Raw genomic sequence first — 19,412 nt, forward strand, 5'->3', positions numbered from 1 at the left:
ATCAAGTAACATTTGCTAAAACAACTTTTTCACTCTTAATATTAGACAACTATAATCTTTCAGAAACAATTGCATGCATGTTGTGTTCTATTTAAAGTACATTTTGGTTCAATGTGTATATTTTATATGTTGTGAACTGATTTAGGATATTATATGAAATTGTATAATTAGCAATATCAGATGTTCCTCGCAAATATTTGCGAATTTTTCTTTTTTTCTTGTAGTTTAAATTGAAAGAGTATCTGAACAGAATTACTGATTTTACTGATTACTGATCCTTTGTAGTAAATAAGCCTTTTCAGTTTTGCTTATTCATACATAATATAGCTGTAAGCCCAAAATATTTGACCTTTTGAGCATCATTATGTAACGACTGGAATTATTGTTAAGTAACAAAAGGTGAGAAAGATCCTGTATTTTGCACTAAATATCGAGATGGAAATAGATTCACAATGCACGTAATGGCATTCAACTTTGATTCGCCTGAAACAGTAGACCCACTAACTAGGCTCGATATTTAGTCTGCCTTCACATGGGGCGGGGGTTTCCTGTAGGGAATATGATATTAATTATATTGCTTGCCTTGTATTGTTAATGAGTACAGAACATATAGTGAGAATGTTCATTTTAGGAATCCATTTGAAAATGTTACTAAAATTTTTTATTCGGAAAGATCTGTCACTCGTGTTTGGATTGAAAGTCTACACCTTGAATAGAAGAACGTATATTTCATATAATTTAAATATCAAGATGAACATCTTCCTTCCCAGTTTACATACTTAGGTTTACCAGCCATAAAATATGAATTATTCAGAATATCTGTCTACTTCAATGCGATGAGACACTGAAAATACGTAATTTCCCTCAGTCACTGTTTGTCTGTGTACCAAAACACCACATTGCCTTTAATGCTCATATATGTCACTCAAACACACAAAGCTGCTCTAGCTACTAACCTATGCTGTCGCTAGTTTAAAAAAGAAAAACATATCGAACATAAAAATCTGTCCAGTTAAATGTACAATCCAGAAAATGGATATTATCGGTTGTGTGCTTTGGTTTTCCCAATTTGTATTGGATTTTTAAAGATCTGAATCAGTCGGTTATGCTTGAATTCAGTAGACAAATATGAATGAGCAATACTTGTGAATTTGTTTTTCGTATGAACTACTTGAGGTGCTGTTCAAGAGCATATTGCAATTGTGTGAAAGTCTAAGTCTAAAGTATAATGATTGTGTAAATAACAAAAAAACAATTACTGGTCAATGTTGTGCCATTTTCAGCCTGTAAAATTATTTTAAACATTTACCCATATTTTTTTTTTACCAATATCATTTTTCAGTATTTTTCATCTTAACCACTGGGCATGCACGTAAACAGTATGTGTGGGTATGAGTACGAGTATATACTCTTGGTTTTTGTTATGTTCCTACTTTGGTAGACCAAAACCGTCTTGTGTAAAGAATAACCCCTCAAAAAATGCTGAAAAACATGCTTTTTGACTGATTTTGTGAAATTAATTAATCTTACCACTTTTTTTTTACATGAGTAATAAATTCTCTCTACAAATGCCCCTCAATTCCATATTCTGAAAAAGTATGAAAGAAGCCCTAGAAGGTGCACACTGCAGAAACAAGAACAAAAACTCTACCCTGTTGGTTTGCTTTATTTAATATCTTTATTTCAATAAAGCATTTTTAAAGTTAAAGATGAGAATGTTGTCTTTTTTTCCCCGACAACTGATGTGAAGTAGCTTTCACTGAGTTATAAACCGTAACCGAACGGATTTTACCCATTTTTTGAGATTTGTTCCAGAACTGCAATGACTAAATCTATTTTAACTGATCCATAATGATGATATAAGAAAATAGGAAATTAAACATAGAGTCTTATGAATTGTGTTTATTATCACATTAGTAAAAATTATAAAATGGAAGTGATGATATTGTATATGAAGACAGTTTCCTCAAGCACATTAAAAAGCTGTTGTTACTAACTCTAAATTTTCAATAAAGTAATAATTTTGAGATTCCTTTCAGTCTGAAGAAGTTCTTAACCAGACATTGCATTATATGATTGAAAGAAAAAATTGTCAACAAATCTCTTGTAGACTGCTTTCTGAAACATCACAATACATCATATTTTTAGCTTATATATCACATCTAACCATGTTCTATAATAAATTCCAAATAAGATTTATATAAGCATACCTCTGTACATGCTTATTCTCAACAAACAAAACAAAAAAAAACCTAGCAGCAAGTATAAGCAACTGTTGTTCTTTAAACTGTCCAAGTTTGTGCTGTCATTGCATGTGCTGTCACCTTACACCCAGGATCCTTTGCGAGGGGTGTGGCAGTTATCCCCATTGAAAGTTCACTGATGTGATTTTCTGTTTCTCCTCTCTCTCTAGCCATTCTGCTCTTCATCCCACTGATCAGTATGGAGGGGTGGTCGTGTTCTGTGCGGTATATTCTTCAAAGTCTGCCGGGATTGTATCTGCAAAGAGCAAAGACAAACATTGAGACAGGTATCGCTTAGGCTGGAACTCCGAGTTGCTGTAATGTCTGGGTATTTTTCTTCATTCAGTCTGGATGTAGCTTAGATAGTTCATTTACTTAACCGGACCACGAAGTTCAACAGTTTTCCATTTCATTTTAAGAGTAGTGTTCTTCATTCAACAAACTATGGCAAGAATTTTCCATGGGATCAAGTTCTGTCAGTTTTGAGAATTATACTATTTAAAGGGCTGCTTCATCTCAGTTCAAGTACTAAGACATCCTGGTTGCACATTTGCACCAGAATCACACAGTTCACTCTGTCTCTGATTGGTCAGGCTGCACCATTTGATATGTGGAAAGCAGCGAATGGCGTGTGAGGACAAAGCCCCCACTCCGTATCTCCACCACAGTGTCCCCGCCCTCTCGGCTGAGGCCTGGACGGTGCTCACCGTTGCAGCGGTACTTCAGGTTGGACCAGATGATGTTCTCCTGGGAGAAGCAGAACACGCCCAGCCGCCCGCCTCTCATGGTGGTGTCTACGACCACCCCGGAGTCGGCCACAAGGGAGGGGCCTTCATAGAACCTGGCCCTGTTCAAATCAGACCGACTCAGAAGCCTTTTAAACACATCTGTGTACTAGACTGAACCAACAGGTGTGCAATGTAATAGGACTCTGTGCTCAGCACAAACAATCTAGAGGACAAAGGGAAGAACTAAGGCATAACAATATTGAACAATCAATCAAGTTAACAGTCCAGTCTGTCTAACACAATATATGTGCATTGTCCTATTAAGAGTCTTAAACCCCACCTCTTCTACAGTAAGCCCTAGTAACTGAAATCATATCCCCACATTGTTTAACTGTAACTGTAAAATGACCTCGGCCTTGTTACCTAAAACCTTTGTTAACCTCAGTAGTGCAAAGGCTTTGGGGAAAAAGAGGTCCAGGAAGTGAAATCCTCGGAGGAGTGCTCCTGATTGGCTCACCGAATGTACCCAACCTGGGGGCGGTGCTGCAGGTACCAGCGGTACGAGACCTTGTCCTTCCAGCCCACGTTGCGCGGGTCCTTCCACAGCAGCCGAACCTGGTCGCTGGTGTCCCCTGTGTGCCAGAGGGAATTCCTCAGGTGTTCTCCGGGTCCAGTGCTGGATTTCACCACCTGAACAGGAAACGGGAGCCAAGCCAATTCAATGGGCTTTTAATAGTCACTGAGGAAAAATTTTAAAAGCTTGCACACTCTGCCACATGTTTATTGGTGCAAGCAATGACCTGAAAATGTCTCTGCCAGTATAGCCTTATAAGCCTTTTTCTATTTAAAACAAAGTTTGCACCATTTAGCAGAATAATTTAGCACAGTGTTTGAGGATTTTTATTTTTTCTTATTGATATTTTTGATAGAAATGCTACTTCATTCCTTGGCACCTGTGCAATTGATTAAATCGGATGCATCAATATCTTGTAAATTACCGGGCAAGATAAGTAATTAAACTATATTTGTACGATTAATCTATAGTTGTCTTTTATGTAATGCATTCTAGGTTGGATCCCAGGAATAGCTCAATGTGTGTGAGAGAGAGAGAGTATTTGTAATACTAATGGGCCTTTTAGCAAGGTTGCCAATTAGATTAGCTTTGTGAGATTCAATTAGTTCACAGATAACCGCAGTCTTTTGGAACTTGTAAACAAGATGAAGGAATACGAGGCAATCTCCCCTGCCAGCTGCCTGAAGTCACATGACCCGTTTGGGAAGACCCCCCCCCCCCTCCCCCGGCTCCTCCCTTACTTTGAGCTGGATGCCGGGCTCAGCCACGGCTCTGAAGGGCGTGGCCTGCCAGTAGGTCTGCTCGGTCTGCTTCCACATCACCACGTAGAAGCTGGACGAGTCCTGGTAGCCGAAGATGAAGCCGGCGTAGTCGTCATCCGTTGCCGTGTTCACGTGGAAGGTGCCTTCGAAATCCACCCCGCTGAAGGCCGTGTAACCTGGGAAACGCCAGAGACGAGGCGGGAACTTAACCTGGGACACGCCACAGAGACGGCCAGAAGCTCATCTCAACTTACCTGGCAACAGAGTGGTGCTGTGCACCAGGAAATAAGCCTCATCAGAGAACTGAGAGGTTCCTGAATACAGAATCTGACCTAAATTACATTATGATAAATATCCAACCTTAACAGAGGATACTACACAACATGTAAGGCATGTAACTGGGCTTAGCGAAGGGTGTCTCCAAAGCAAATGTAATGCTTGTGCAAAAGGAATGGATGCTTTTAAAAAGGTTCTCCTGTAAATTTCTACTTAAAATACCGGTCATTGAAACTGTGAGCCTGGACTCCGGACATGGAAAGGGGTTGTGCTGTCACTTACCAACCGCAAGGCCGGGATCACTGTTCATTGTCTGTACAATCTCCATACCCTGATGAGGAATTCAGATGCAGTGTAACAAATGTATGTCATGCTAAACATTCATGAATTAAAGTATACAAGTGACGTAACGACAAACCAGGCAATACAATATGAGGAATGACAGATAATTTTGCTAGTTATTGTAGCATACTACATACCTGGCTGGCATTTAACATTTGATACATAACATCATGTGCAATAATGTACATGTACTGTATCAGGTATACGCAATTCACTGGAGTGAAGTGGCCTATTAATATGGCCATTAAAAATTAAACCGTTAAATCTAATTTAATTAATTATTCATAAATTCATTAAATTAAATTAGATTCCTAAAGTCATTATATCATTAAAGATCCCCCCTCTGTTTTAAACTGTCTCTCACAGATCAGGAATTCAGATCGATCATTCTGTCCAGATTCACACATCACTGAGCTCGCTGCCTCTCTTGATTTCAGCTTACTGTCAAACTGTCACTGGAGGGCTGATCGCATCAGATCCAGCACACATTCATGTTCAGGCATTTTATGTCTTTTTCTCAGCAAATTTTCATTCCCTTTTTATCTTTTCTCACCCAATCAGGAGCAGTCGATCTAACTGTATCTTATCCATGCAACGTTTTCCATCGGTTTGAGAGGGCACAAATCCTCTAAAATGCGTTCAGAAAACAAGTGCTCCTTATGGCTCTGAAACACACCAGCTGGGCTGTGTGACTGCAAAACTGGTGCAGGCAGCAGACCCCCAACGGGGTGGGGGGGGGGGGGGGGGGCTGTTATTGAGTAATAAGGTAGGAGACACCCTGCCAATTTAAACCCCCCATCAGTGGGAGGTGCTATGGCCAACAGTGTGCCTCCCTGTGGCATCCACAGCTGTGTACATAAATGGTCATACACTGACTGGTATAATCTGCACAATGAAAAGACCAGATACACATTTTGTCCTACAGTGAGATCCAGAGAAAAAGCATGATCAATGTGTTCATTGTTTCTCCCTCATTAGTTGAGAAAGAGGGCGGAGCACCTGGTTGAGGACCACCCAGTTGGGATCGATCTGAGCATCGCCCTCGGGGTCCAGCACCACGGTCTGGTAGGCCCTGAAGTCCGTCAGGGTGACCTCTGCGTTCTCGGGGCAGTTGTCCATGATGTCAATCACCCGGTCATCGTCAAAGTCTTTATCGCAGATATCTCCCACTCCATCGTCTGTTCGAAGGAAGCTCTAGTTAGCGCAGCCTAGCTCAAACAGTGAAATTCCGCCAAAATGACACCATCTCTTACAATGCGATTGCCGCAAGGGTCAGAGCATAAATTATGCTGAAAGAAAAAGCAGCTTCCGTACTGTTGGCATCAATCTGGTCGGGGTTGGACACCAGCCTGCAGTTGTCTGGTCCCGGCGGCAGGAGGTCGGGGATGCCGTCGTTGTCGTCATCATCGTCACACTCGTCCCCGAGGCCGTCTTTGTCCGTGTCCAGCTGCGAGCTGTTAATGACGTTGGGACAGTTGTCCTTGGAGTCCTGGTGGCCATCGCCATCGCTGTAATCAACAGAGACGGGCAAATCTGTACGGGTGGACAGTTCATTTGACTGAGGAATGACCGGCCTTCACCAGGAGTACCTGTCTTGGTTGGTGTCGCAAGAGTCTCCGACCAGATCGTCGTCAACATCTGACTGAAATCAAAAATGAAAAAAAAACAATGACATCATACTATTAAAACGACTGAGGCTTCCCCAACGGTGATGTTCTTTTTTTTTTTTTAAACATTATTCAATCCAAATGAACACAGAAATAACAGAAAACCATAATAATATGCTATAATATGGAAATTTAAATTCAAAAGCTTGAAATCTCACAGCCATACGATCTGCAGATAGAACCCTACAATTCTAAGCTCTTGGATCTTCCATGCTTAAAGATGTGATAAATACTGCTTATTTCAGTGCTCCTCTAACCTGGTTGGGGTTGGCAATGCCGGGACAGCTGTCACAAGCGTCTCCAACTCCGTCATTGTCTTTGTCCAGCTGGTTGTAGTTCGGGACTCTCTGGCAGTTGTCCAGGATGTTTTTTATACCTGAAGACCGCCATTAATCAAGTCACTTATGGCTTTTGCCTTTAACAGTGAACAACAAGCCATTAAGCGCACCATGCTTGCTCACAGAACATTGTGAATTCAGCAACAAGTGAAATCAAGAACAAATAATTAAGCAATACAAAAATGTTATTATTCAAAAGGATGGTCTAAGTACATTGTAGTTTGATTGGCCTGAGCTACTGGTTCAGAAAGAGATGAAATGCTGCTTCTTTATTCTGTCACAAGATGGCACTAGTACATGGAAAGGTTTATTTTTTATTTTTTGACTGTGATTAATGACAAACACGTGGCTTTTTGCTGTAAGACTGGACCAACCCTCAAAGATCTGGCCGAGAGTATGGAAAACTGCCTCTACTAACAGACCGTAAATGTCTGACAAAAATGAGGAGTGCAACAGAAATATTTGACAGAGAATAAAAAAATGAAGGTGTACTGTCTATTTTGTACATAGACAACCCATATACTTGAGCGATGCCAGCATGTATTCAGAATTGCATAATAATATTACAACATTTGAATGGAAGGAACACTTAATTGGTACTCGTAAAATGGGAAATGCATGTTTATTTTTCTATGAATATATGAAACAAAATACTTTATGTAAGAAAAATGAGCTAATTCAATTCCATGTCTCTCTGGGGTCTAATATTTTTTTATGAGATTGTATGTGACAAATGACCTTACTGGAAAAAAGAATATATTTTCAGATATCACATGATTACCCAGCAGTAGTGAAAACAGATTAACACTGCTGGGTGCGTAATGTGTAATATTATGAACTGGGATAGGTTAAATAAAAGGCTGCAAATAACTCAGACACACATTTTGGCTAGACTTTTGAACTCAAGTCTTTTTAGCTCAAGAGTTAATTTACCTAGCCCGAGCAAGTTTTTTGGAAGATTTTTGTTCAAATGATCTGGGCAAGAAGGCTTATCAAAAGAACTGCAGAGCCAAGCATATGTTCATACGATCTCTCGCTACCAAGTACAGTAGCAGATACATTCTGATGAATTTGAATCTTTTTCCGATTATATCAAATCAGTTGCTGTGGTCCAATACTTTTTTGACTTTACACACAAATTCTCAATGGGAAACTAAAGCAGGACTTTGAGGACAGTTTTTTTTCTTCTTCAGATTTAATAATTTTACCGTCCCCATCGATGTCGTCGTCACAGGCATCCCCCTTGCCGTCGCCGTCCGTGTCCCGCTGGTCAGGGTTGTCCGTGGTGCGGCAGTTGTCACAGGCGTCGCCGTGGTTATCCTTGTCGCTGTTCCTCTGATCGGTATTGGGCTTCAGCCAGCAGTTGTCCTGGTTTGGGAGGAAAACATGTCAAGTTTAACTCTGTGCACCATCACTATGGAGATAATTACTGGGGGTAATTAAGAACAGCGGGCTTACGTCCTCATTCAAAATGCCATCCCCATCCGCGTCTCTATCGCACGAATCACCTTGGCCGTCCTGGTCCGCGTCCTCTTGGCCAGAGTTGGGGATGTAGACACAATTGTCCTGAAATGCGCATAGACTATTATAAAAATGGTGCAAGATTTCTTAATTAAAGTCTGAATTACAGACTTTACCCCGGTAGCTAAATATCAACTGTAAATATGGATACTGTGTAATATCGTTAAACATTGTGTAAGTGGCTTTGGATAAGAGCATGTGCCAAATGCCAGTAATGCAATATCATAATAGATTTCCCAGGAAGTCCACATATTTACAGTATGCTGCAGTATATTCCACTTCTATGACGGTTTCCAGAACAGGTAAGTGATACCTTTTTGCATTTATCATCCTTGCACGAGAGCTTTGCGTCAGGATATCCGTCAATATCAGTGTCCTTTCCACACAGGTAGCCATTGCCAGCCCAGCCGATGCCACACTAAAACACACCGAAATATCAGGAGAGATATGTCCCACTGAAACACATTCAAGACAGATCTAAACTCACAGCATAACTCTCTTGTTGCTATGTAATTATCTCCTTTAATTGTTTTGTGGTCACTTTTCCACCAATGTTATACAAAAATGTAATGATTCCAGACTGTGTCCTTAAAACAGTTTTAAAGTAAATAAGACACACCAGCTCTTGACAATGATAACACAATTTTGATACAGTTACAGCTATATTGAGATAGTCCAATATAGTAGAGATCTACAGCTGTATACAGAAGTGTATACACAGCTGTTTAGAAAATTGAACCAGCATAATTGGTTGGGATAAATACCAACATTTACACCGGCCCTATAGGAATGGCAGGAATTGGATTGTGCTCCCATTATTGAACTTATCTGTGCCTCAGCTTCATGTTGCTGCAGCATGCGATTAAGGGTGCTCACCACACAGCTGATGGAGCCGTCCCTCTCCACCACGCAGTTAGCGTTGTCCCCGCAGGGGTTCACCTGGTCGTCCCCCCCGCAGGTTCCCTCAGGGCGGCAGCCACTCCCCTGGTCTCCCGTGAATCCGGTCTTACAGGTCCCACAGTAGAACGAGCCCTGTGGGGAACCGGCGCTTTGTGAGGTCTAAACCCAAGGATTTGTGAGGTCCAGACAAGGGCTTCATTGGTGCGTTCAACGTGACCTCACAGGCAACATGACCTTTTTATACAGTACTACAGGACCTGATTAATCGGAAGAGTGGCTTATCTATCAGTGACAGCAGCTGGAAGTGTGTGGACTCTGGGTGCACCAGAGGAACCAGCACAGAGGAGACCCTGGCTGAACTACATCCGGCCGAATAAAGCTACTCCTGGCCTGTCACTCCAAACTCCTGGCTACAGTCAGCAAATGATACAGCCCAGAACTGGACCTGCAATGTCTAGAGTACATTTACAATAGCAAACTCAATGCTACTTTTGCTATTTCAATTCACTTTTTTTGGTTTGATTATGTTATGAAAGAAGCATAAACAGCCTTACCACAGTGTTATGGCAGTGAGAATTAGCAGTGCAGCCTCCATTGCTGGGTCCTGCGCATTCATCTACATCCTTACATGTCTGCAAACAGTACAGATAACCAGTGAATGCATGCTGTGCACATTTATCCATCTGTGTTGGTACATGAGCCACAGACAAGGGAAGCAGACTCTTCCTTTAATTTTATAATCCTCCTGAGTTTTTGTTTGTTTTGCATCAATAAAAAGCAAGCCAGACTAAATATTCATTTTTAGCAGCTAGTCCCCTTTTTGTATCTTAATTTAACTGATATACAGATTATCAACATAAGGCAGTCAGAAAATCTCAGTACATATGATTGATTCCGACAAAAACTAGATAAAATAAAGAGGGCATAATCTACAGCAAAATGTAGGTATTTTCAGAATCCATAATGTTAATTTTCATCAACATGCATTCTGAACAGAAATAATTTTTTTTCATGTCGCTACAATGCTTGCTAAGATAAAAATGTGAGTGTTTGGTCACAGTGGAAGCCTTACCTGCTTGTGTGTTAGTGCGTATGCCCTGCCCACTCCCTCGACAGGTGATCCGGTCAAGCCAATTGGACAGACCTCACACCTGAAGCCTGGGGCCGTGTTGACGCACTTCACTCCGGGATAGCAAGGGTTAAACTGGCACTGCAAGTTCAAGTCATGCAGTTACAACAGGAGGAACATACATGAGCACAAAATGGCATTCAAACCACAGCTAACACCTCAGACTCCTCACGCTTGTGACAGGTGCACCATGTCCAAAGGATATGAAATCTGCCGAATTCACATAGCTGCACATACAATAGCACCTTAGAGATATTAACCTCTGTGTAAAAGGACAAGATTAGGTAACATTCTTTTACAACAACTACAAATGAGTCATTAATAGGCTATACAACATTAAAAAAGTTGTAATGAGATACTTATAGCTGGTTGAATTACTATTAACTTCTTAAAGTATTTATAGGTAGAAAAATGAGAGTCTGCAATAAGGCTACAGCAATGTAAGCAACCAATGCTTTCAACTTCACTTTTAAAGTTACAGCATTTCAGAGTTCCAAAAGATCCCCAGTTCCTGAAGGGTTCAAATCTCTGTGGTTCTACTCCATTTCCTTAAAGCAGAATACAGAATGCTGAAGGAAAACATGTGTACAGTTTATGGCTAGTTCCACAGCTTCCCAATAAAAACACAGCAGTACTCTACTGCTCTGGATCACAGTGCTGAGGGATCCAGGTTTACTAAAGGGTAAAACACGAACACAACGCTCATTCCATTTGGTGCAATTGCCATAGCAGGATCATAAAATAATGCAATAAACCTCGGGCAAACTGAAAGCAACTTCCACCAAACTCATTCCCAGATGTCTTCCGTCGGTTAATATTTTTCCAGAGAAGTTCTCCGAGTTGCCTTTTCCTGTGCACTTTCAATAAAGCAGCAACAGCTCTTCAAAATCCTTTTCCCATTTTTCAGCTGACTTGCATCATGGAAATAAACACAATGAAACATTTCCTCTCAGAGGATGATTTGAACTTCAAGAGGAATGATCCATTACTCTGTCATTGCTGTCAATGGTATAGGAAACAGAAGGCAAAAGGCTTCCGGAATTGTGTCAGGAGAGTCTTTCGCCCAGGGTTCCATTACTGCGTTAAAATCTTCTGTCATTAATTCGTTTATTTTATTTCATTTCAGAGAGTAATAGAAATAATAAGCATAACTGAGAAGGGCTGATTGTACCAAGTGTTCTTCAAAGAGATCATTGGCTGTTTAAAGAGCTTAGCAGTCCTTCCTGTGCTGACAGTTTGGACAGGGCCTAAGAAAAGAGGAATTCGCACAGAGCCCACCAGGTAATTACTGTAATGATGCCATTCGTTTATCTCTGTAGAAATCGCTTCAGGTTTTGTTCATATGAACTCAGTGTCCGCTGGAGTGCATTACCTCATCGACATCATCACAGCTCACTCCGTCGCCGGTGTACCCTTCAGGACACGGTCCGCACTGCACCCCGTCCTTCGTCCTAACGCACGTGCTGCCCTGGAAACATGACCCCGGGGTGCACTGCGCGCCGTCGGACGGTTCTGGATCTTTGTCATTGCTGTCAGTCAGCTCTTTAACAACAGTCAGATGTCATAACTTTAGCAAATCACACATATCCACCATAAAGACAGGTAAATGATCATGTGAAACAATAAGAGTGAAGCTGCAATATTTTAAATGGCTACTGAGTACCTCATCAATCTCTTCTAATGGAAATCTAAGCTAATGGCAAAAACTGCGTACTCTAAGCAGCAGATATCTGTCTGAAGTTAATGTAGACGATATCTATATCCCTGTTTAACAGGATCAGTGATTTATACCTGCACCAATTCAGCATTATGTCCTTATGTTCAGCTGTGTTCTGTTTTAAATATAATCATACAATGGAATTTACTCAACAAAATACAAAATTAGTGAAGTATCATTTTTATATTGGTTTCAGAGGGACCTGGGTGCATCAATAAGAAATGAAAAGTCATGGAATTTATTTGGTTAGATAAACCAGGTTTTCAGCTACATCAACCTTGTTAAGAGTAGTGACTTATTTGATACAGACAATAAAAGTAATTGGAAGTTTAATTTTTTTAATTTCCTTTGACTGGCAGAAACTGAAATTATTGAGTGCATTGTGAAATTATGCTCAAATAATATCTTACTGCAGGCTTGGCACTCAGAAATAGTATTTCTCAGGAAGGCAGTTTCCTTGACCTGCAATCAGATGCAAAGCAAATATAAAGGTTTTGACGTCTTGAAATCTTGAATCAATTGCAGCTGAATGTATATGATAAGACACTACCTGCTGTAGGAGGATGTCTTTCAGCTCTGAGATCACCCTGGTGAGCTCGATCATCTGATTGGACAGCTGTTTCGTATTGGCACCTGTATGAGACAGGAAGGAAACACCTCATTCAAAAACCATTAGAAGGGAAAGGGAGGTGCTCTGGGCATTAATGCAAAGCAGTCCGGCATTTGGAAGATGACCTGGGTCTAATTCATCACCATAGCTTAAATGATCATGACAGCTGGAATGCTTGCTAATGAGCATTCCTAAAGCTTTCCGAATGGCCTTTCAACTGTACCACGCTTTTCCAGAACATTTCCACGGAAGATCGGCCAGAACAGAAACACCAGAAGATTGTCAACAAGGAAGTGCAGAACTACATAAAGGAAGCAATTAGCTTACTTCAAAGTGATTAAACGGTGCGCGTGTGTGTGAGTGCGTGCGTGCGCAGTTGCACTTTAAACTGATGCACTTGTTGTACGTCGCTCTGGATAACAGCGTCTGCTAAATGCCTGTAATGTAATGTAATGAGTGTGTTTGTGTGTGTGTGCGAGAGTTTGTGTCATTGGCATTGACGTACTGCCTTCAGTGTTTTAGAGGCCATTTTCCAGCTACTTTGTATCAATCATGGCATTTCTTTACCAGTTACTTTCTGTGCTCTGTTTCATTTAATTTCCCTGCTCTGTTTCAGTTGCTTTCCCTGTTCTGTTTCAATTACTTTCCATTCTCTGTTTCAGTTACATTCCGTGCTCTGTTTCATTTACTTTCCCTGTTTTGTTTCAGTTACTTTTCATGCTTTGTTTCAGTTGATTTCCCTGTTCTGTTCTTACTTTCCGTGCTCTTACCCAACATTTGCGAGTCGCTTTGATGCAAGTTACAATCTTGCAAAGAAGCAACATTGTCCACTGAGTCACCAAAAACGAGCTTCAGGTCCTCCAGGGTGTCCTGCCAACACAGGAAACAAACATTTACGATTGCTGCTAATAAACAGAATCAAAATACCATGTCGCCCACACGGAGAGACAAATCAAAAGCAGTTCTGTACCATATGCCTGTACCCTACTCAAATAAAGTTGGCCAACTGTAACATATCTTGTGCGGTTGGAGAGAGTGACATTACGCATAAAAGTGACATAACCATGTCATATGGGGGTCCTATTAGGAGATACATTTTGTATTTTTCATAAGGTAAGATGGTTTGTGGTCTGAGAGTCAACCTGCAGGATTAACTGTAGACTGGGCGTACCCATGATGCCACACTTACACGGGCTCTGTTCGGCATGGTCCTCAGCCCCACCGTGTTTTCTCCCGGGGGCAGACCCTTGAAGGCGGCGGGCACGTCCGCCACCGTCTCCGTGAGCTTGCAGTCAACGTAGACGTCCATGCTGCCGACGCCCTTCCGCAGTCCGCTCAAGTGGAACATGATGGCGTGGCTTCGCCCGTCCGTCAGCGGCATGTTGTTGAAGGTGACAGAGGCCAGCTTTCCATCTCCCTTCAGGTACCGCACAATCGCTGTCCACAGAGAGGGATTTTTTAAGCAACATCACTGACTGGAGAGCGGCCATCTTACACCACATGGGACTGTCTTAAGAGATGACCCACTATGTTCCTTCAAGTTCATTTCAAAAAGATTTAGGAACAAGCCTACTGATTTCATAGTAAAAGCCAGCACACCGGGCATGCATACCTTTGTTAGGCTTTCCATACACAGAAAACTCAAAATACTTGTTGTTATTTTTGGGGTTATAAAGGTTGAATATCTGGGTCAGGGTCTTGGTTTGGAGCTGAAATGTTGAGAGCATGAAAACTTCATCGACTGACTGGTCCTGCAGGCCCCGCTGTAGAAGATCTGGCAAGCAGTCCGGTGACACAAGCAGGTCATAGACTGCAAGGGAGACCAAAAATAATGAAAATAAAAAACTTTTTCCAGGGGAACATGGCAACCAACTCACATCACAAAGAGGATTTTCTGGTTTCATGTTGATCCAAACCATAAATTACTCTTTGTCATTTAAATGAAAAGTCTTTTTGTTTCTTCGTGATATATGGTAATTATGCATTATAATGCATTTTCTCTGTGTATAGTAGAGCTTTCAGACCATCAAGTTTTTCGAAAGTGTGTGATTCTGCTGAAATCATACATATACACTAAACAAAATATGAGGATTTACTGAAATATTTGAAAATATCTGTGCAGATGTGTCATCACTTGTACCAATTGCAGCTACCAGTGAATGCAGTTATTAAGCATAGAAAATTCCTGATGTGTACAGGACTTTGACTTCATAGATGCACAGATCTTAGACATGGGATCCAATCTACATTTGTTGATTTAATCAACTTTGACTAACAATTAAAATAAATATTTTTTTCTCCACACACACACAGCTAACTGAGTTCAGCAATCTCTGTACCTGTGAAGAAAATGTTCAGCAATCAGAGTTTGTGATGAAAATGTGTAATGCTGGCATCAGTCAAAGTCAAAGTTATGGACAAATGTTGATTATATCCCAGAAATGGTATCTACGGGGGTGTTCTTTTTTCTGTGTACTCATTACCATGTGAATGGTTGGAGCAATTACAGGCAAAGTTTAGCAGTTCAGTTCTTGTCAAACTTTCAAAAACATTTTGTAATTTTTGGGGTCCATGACAAGACAGTGTACACTGAAATATTGGAGTACTCAGTTCATCACCTCTTAAAAATTTCACATTACAGCTCCACCTGTAAAAATATGCCATGCTGTTTGAGTCATTAAGAACAAAAACAGGCCCTTTATGTCAACTTGGCTTATGCTATATTATGGCAAATATATTACTATTTTTATTGTTATTCTGTTTCTGCTGCTCTTGAAGGAGTCCCTTCTGAATTAAGTGTTAATTCATTCATTGAATGCATATGTGCAATCCACATACATTCTCGTGTTAAATAGCTCTTGTGTTCATATAGCAATATATGTCCATAGAGTCTAACACTATTTTAAGGGACATTTTAATGGACTGTGTCTGGTAAAGCCACTGTGCAGCCTCCTTTAGTGTAAAATTTTATTGGGTGGGAAATGAACCAAAAGACCAGTGGAAAAGAAGTTTCTTTGGAACAAATTTATTGCAGCATTAAGCCAAATACTAAAATTGCAAAGGCAAATGGAAAAAAAAAGTTTTTCTTTTTTAATATTTTACAGTCATTTTACAATCAAATCAAATTTTACTTAAAAAATACTTTAGTGTAGTGCCTTTTGCCTGTTTATTGAATTTGAAATAGATACTATGTATAAAAATGGCTACATGGAAAAAATAAAATCCATTCAAACTGATGCTGCTCAATGTACTCCATAGAAATCTAACATTGAATCAGTCATTGAAAAATACAAGATCTAGCATCTTACCTGTGCCTTGAGCTTGCACATTGGAGCCCAGCTGCAACAGCACCTGTGAGATGAACAGAAGGTCTACCCACAGATTCATCCTCCCACTTTGCAAGCAGACGTACTCTTCTCTAGCAGGGTAGCAGTGGAGACAGCTCAGGGTACAGGAGCCAGGGATTAAAATACGGGGAGAGAGAGGCTAGACTGTCACAGTTGCAGAGCGAGGTGCGTTCCTACGCAGTTGGCTGAAGGGCTTTGACAGTCCCATGACTAGGTGAGCACGTGGCTGTTTGGTGCACGCCCTTTTCCGGATGCCCTCCAACAGAGGTGTGATCAGCCCTATCCAGCCCAGCCTAGCGGTTCCCATGGACCTCCTGAGGGACCCCTCTCTGTCACTTTTCTCTCTCACTCAGCTACCTTCCCAGTTCTGCATTCTGCACTCTGGATTATTATTATTATTATTATTATTATTATTATTATTATTATTATTATTTATAGACTCTCTCTGTGATTTATCCTCAATTCACCATAAAATGTGTCAGACAAATACATTTATGAATGGAACACAGAGGATGAAGTAAATGCAATTTCAGAGTTACAATTCAAAATAGACCAATATAATATTAGAATAATCGCAGTAATTATTGACATGCCCTTTTAAAGCTTGCAGCTACAAGCTTTAACAATGCAGTTACATACATTTAGTTCACTAATTCTGCTATTAACCACAAAAGGCTATCTAGCTCCAGAAGAATTGCACTTACAAAACCAAAGTCCAGAAAACAATTTCTCTTTACATTTTCAATAAAACAAGCCATTGCTGGACACTGGAGTGAAATTGGACATTGGAGTGAGAGCATAATTCACTGGAACCAGAGGTCAGGATCACACACTTCCTGTTCCCTGTAAAATGGTTGGCTTCTGATAGAATTTTGGAATAATGCTACCTTGTTTTATTAAAATGGACCCTAATAATATTAATATTGGTATTACATTATAAAGTGCTTCTTTCACAGCAAGGTGCAGGCTTATATCCTATATTATCCGTAGGAAAGAAAGAAAAAAGCACTTCAGAATGTAGCTAATCCTTATAATAGGAAATAGTTTTACTCTGTCAGTGTTCCAAGTTAAATGTCTGCTCTCTATCAATACAATTATAGTGGTTACTGTTTGGATAAATGAGAGAAGGCTGGATTTTCTACATTTTTTGGCAGTGGAGCTGCAATTACCTTCCCAAGGCCATTTCTACAGTCTGTCTGGTAAAATCTAGTGTTTACCGAAATCTGGAACTCCAAATCTACTTTTTCCCCCAAGGGCTTGGAACAATGCCGGATTGGATCTTTTGTCATTGGCACAAAGGGGGAAAAAAAACATGCATGGCCAAGTTTTGTGATCATATCCAGCTAAATTTAAAAGCCTTTACCAGAACAGCAATTTGCTGGAACGGATGCAATGCTATTAAAGATGACAACACCTTGCCGCCTGTAAACGTTTTTACTAGCCTTCCCTGAATAATGTTATTACTCCTAAATCTTCCCATTGTTTATTCTTTCTCCCTCAACATTTACAACTACTGTGTGGTAACAGTTTGTTCCCTATAAATATAAGAGACATGCATGGGATGATTTTACATCATAGATCAAACACATGCACTCGTATCACACATTCCTCTCGCATCAGACAAATTCTTGTTCATATATTTGCTGACAAAAACATAGCCCATGTATTTTCCATGCTATTAACTATTAAACTATTTATGAAAATACAAAAAGTTGTTGGAACTGATACAGTGCATTCAGAGAGAACACCTCCTTCCTTGTAAAATAAATTTCACAACTCTTTCCTGAAGAACATCATTCTTCGAAAATCTCCCCCATTGTTTATAGCTAATCTCTCAGTTTTAACAGGCACTGTGAAATATCTGTTTGTTTCCAATGAATCTATAAACCATGCTTTTGTGTAATATTACATCATAGGTATTAAGCACATGTTCTCCATCCTATCACTATTAACATACCATTTCTATCCTATTCGACTTAGCCATGCCATCCATGGCTCCTATCACATCATATACACTACCTTTCCAGACCCTTTCTAATGAGTGGTTTTGGCTATTTCAGCCACACCCATTAATAATAGGAGCATAAAATCAAGCATACAGCCATGCGATCTCCATTGACAAACATTGGAAGTAGAATAGGTCGTACTGAAGAGCTCAGTGACATTCAATGTGGCACTGTCATTGCATGCGACCGTTCCAACAAGGCAGTTTGTCAAATTCATGCCCTGCTAGAGTTTCCCAAGTCAACTGCATAATGTGATTGTGAAGTGAAAACGTACAGGAGCAACAACAGGTCAGCTGTGAAGCGATAGGCCACTCAAGCTCACAGAACAGGACCACTGAGTGCTGAAGCATGTAGCGCATGAAAATCATCTGTCCTTGGTCGCAACACTCACTACAGAGTTCCAAACTACCTCTGGAAACAACGTTAGCACAATAACTGTTCGTCAAGAGCTTCATGAAATGGGTTTCCACGAACTAGCAGCCATACACAAGCCTATGCTCACCATGCGCAATGCCAAGCGTGGGCTGGAGTAGTTTAAAGCACAGCACCATTGGACTGTGGAGCAGTGGAAACGCGTTCTCTGGAGTGATTAATCACGCTTCACTATCTGGCGGAAGAATCTGGATTTGGCGGAAAGTATACTGCCGACTGCACTGACCTGAATAGTGCCAACTGTGAAGCTTGGTGGAGGAGGAATAATGGTCTGTGGCTTGGGCTAGGCTCCTCAGTTCCAGTGAAGGGAAATCTAAATGCTACAGCATACAATGCCATTCTAGAGAACTGTGCACTTCCAACTTTGTAGCAACAGTTTGGGATAGGCCCTTTCTTGTTTCAGCAGGACAAATCATTTGCTGAGGGAAAGAACCTGACTGGCCTGCACGGAGGTGTTTTCACATGCAAACAATATTGCTCCTGAAATGTTAATATTCCAGCCATAAAATACAATGAGATGATAAATTGAATGCTGGTGGTTTATGGGCCTGTTAAGGACCACATAAACCTGAACTGACCTGACATTCACTTCTCAGTTAAGTTCTAAACCATTTACTTCATGTTAGTTGCCTTGTAGGAGGGTTGCTTTTTTACTGAGACTTTGCTTTTTAAATGTCAAATAGTATGTTATTTTTATGCAATTAATTTCAGACTTGTCTACCTGTGGATTCACTGAGTTGTTGTTAAGGGTACCACATCTGCACCATTCAACAGGTGTTTCTTATATTACAGATATTTCCGGAGGACACAAGCATGACATT

The 19,412-nt window shown here is 40.6% G+C and overlaps 1 protein-coding gene across 1 annotated transcript; it reads right to left on the reverse strand.

Annotated features, from left to right (window-relative positions):
* Positions 1 to 1,887: 1,887 nt before the first annotated feature.
* LOC118237472 (thrombospondin-4-B-like) lies at positions 1,888 to 16,440 on the reverse strand. The gene is made up of 22 exons (XM_035436200.1): positions 16,115 to 16,440; positions 14,419 to 14,616; positions 13,996 to 14,243; positions 13,577 to 13,676; positions 12,747 to 12,829; positions 12,607 to 12,658; positions 11,852 to 12,021; positions 10,423 to 10,560; positions 9,905 to 9,982; positions 9,327 to 9,482; positions 8,764 to 8,868; positions 8,388 to 8,495; positions 8,138 to 8,297; positions 6,849 to 6,967; positions 6,514 to 6,566; positions 6,239 to 6,432; positions 5,924 to 6,102; positions 4,865 to 4,913; positions 4,286 to 4,482; positions 3,489 to 3,661; positions 2,951 to 3,090; positions 1,888 to 2,499 (listed from the first exon to the last, which is right to left on the reverse strand). Exons 1-22 carry the CDS (start codon positions 16,191 to 16,193, stop codon positions 2,438 to 2,440), a joined length of 2,841 nt encoding a protein of 946 aa, XP_035292091.1. The 5' UTR covers positions 16,194 to 16,440; the 3' UTR covers positions 1,888 to 2,437.
* Positions 16,441 to 19,412: the final 2,972 nt, after the last annotated feature.

This window comes from Anguilla anguilla, chromosome 10 (genome assembly GCF_013347855.1).
Source record: "Anguilla anguilla isolate fAngAng1 chromosome 10, fAngAng1.pri, whole genome shotgun sequence".
Classification (NCBI taxonomy): domain Eukaryota; kingdom Metazoa; phylum Chordata; class Actinopteri; order Anguilliformes; family Anguillidae; genus Anguilla; species Anguilla anguilla.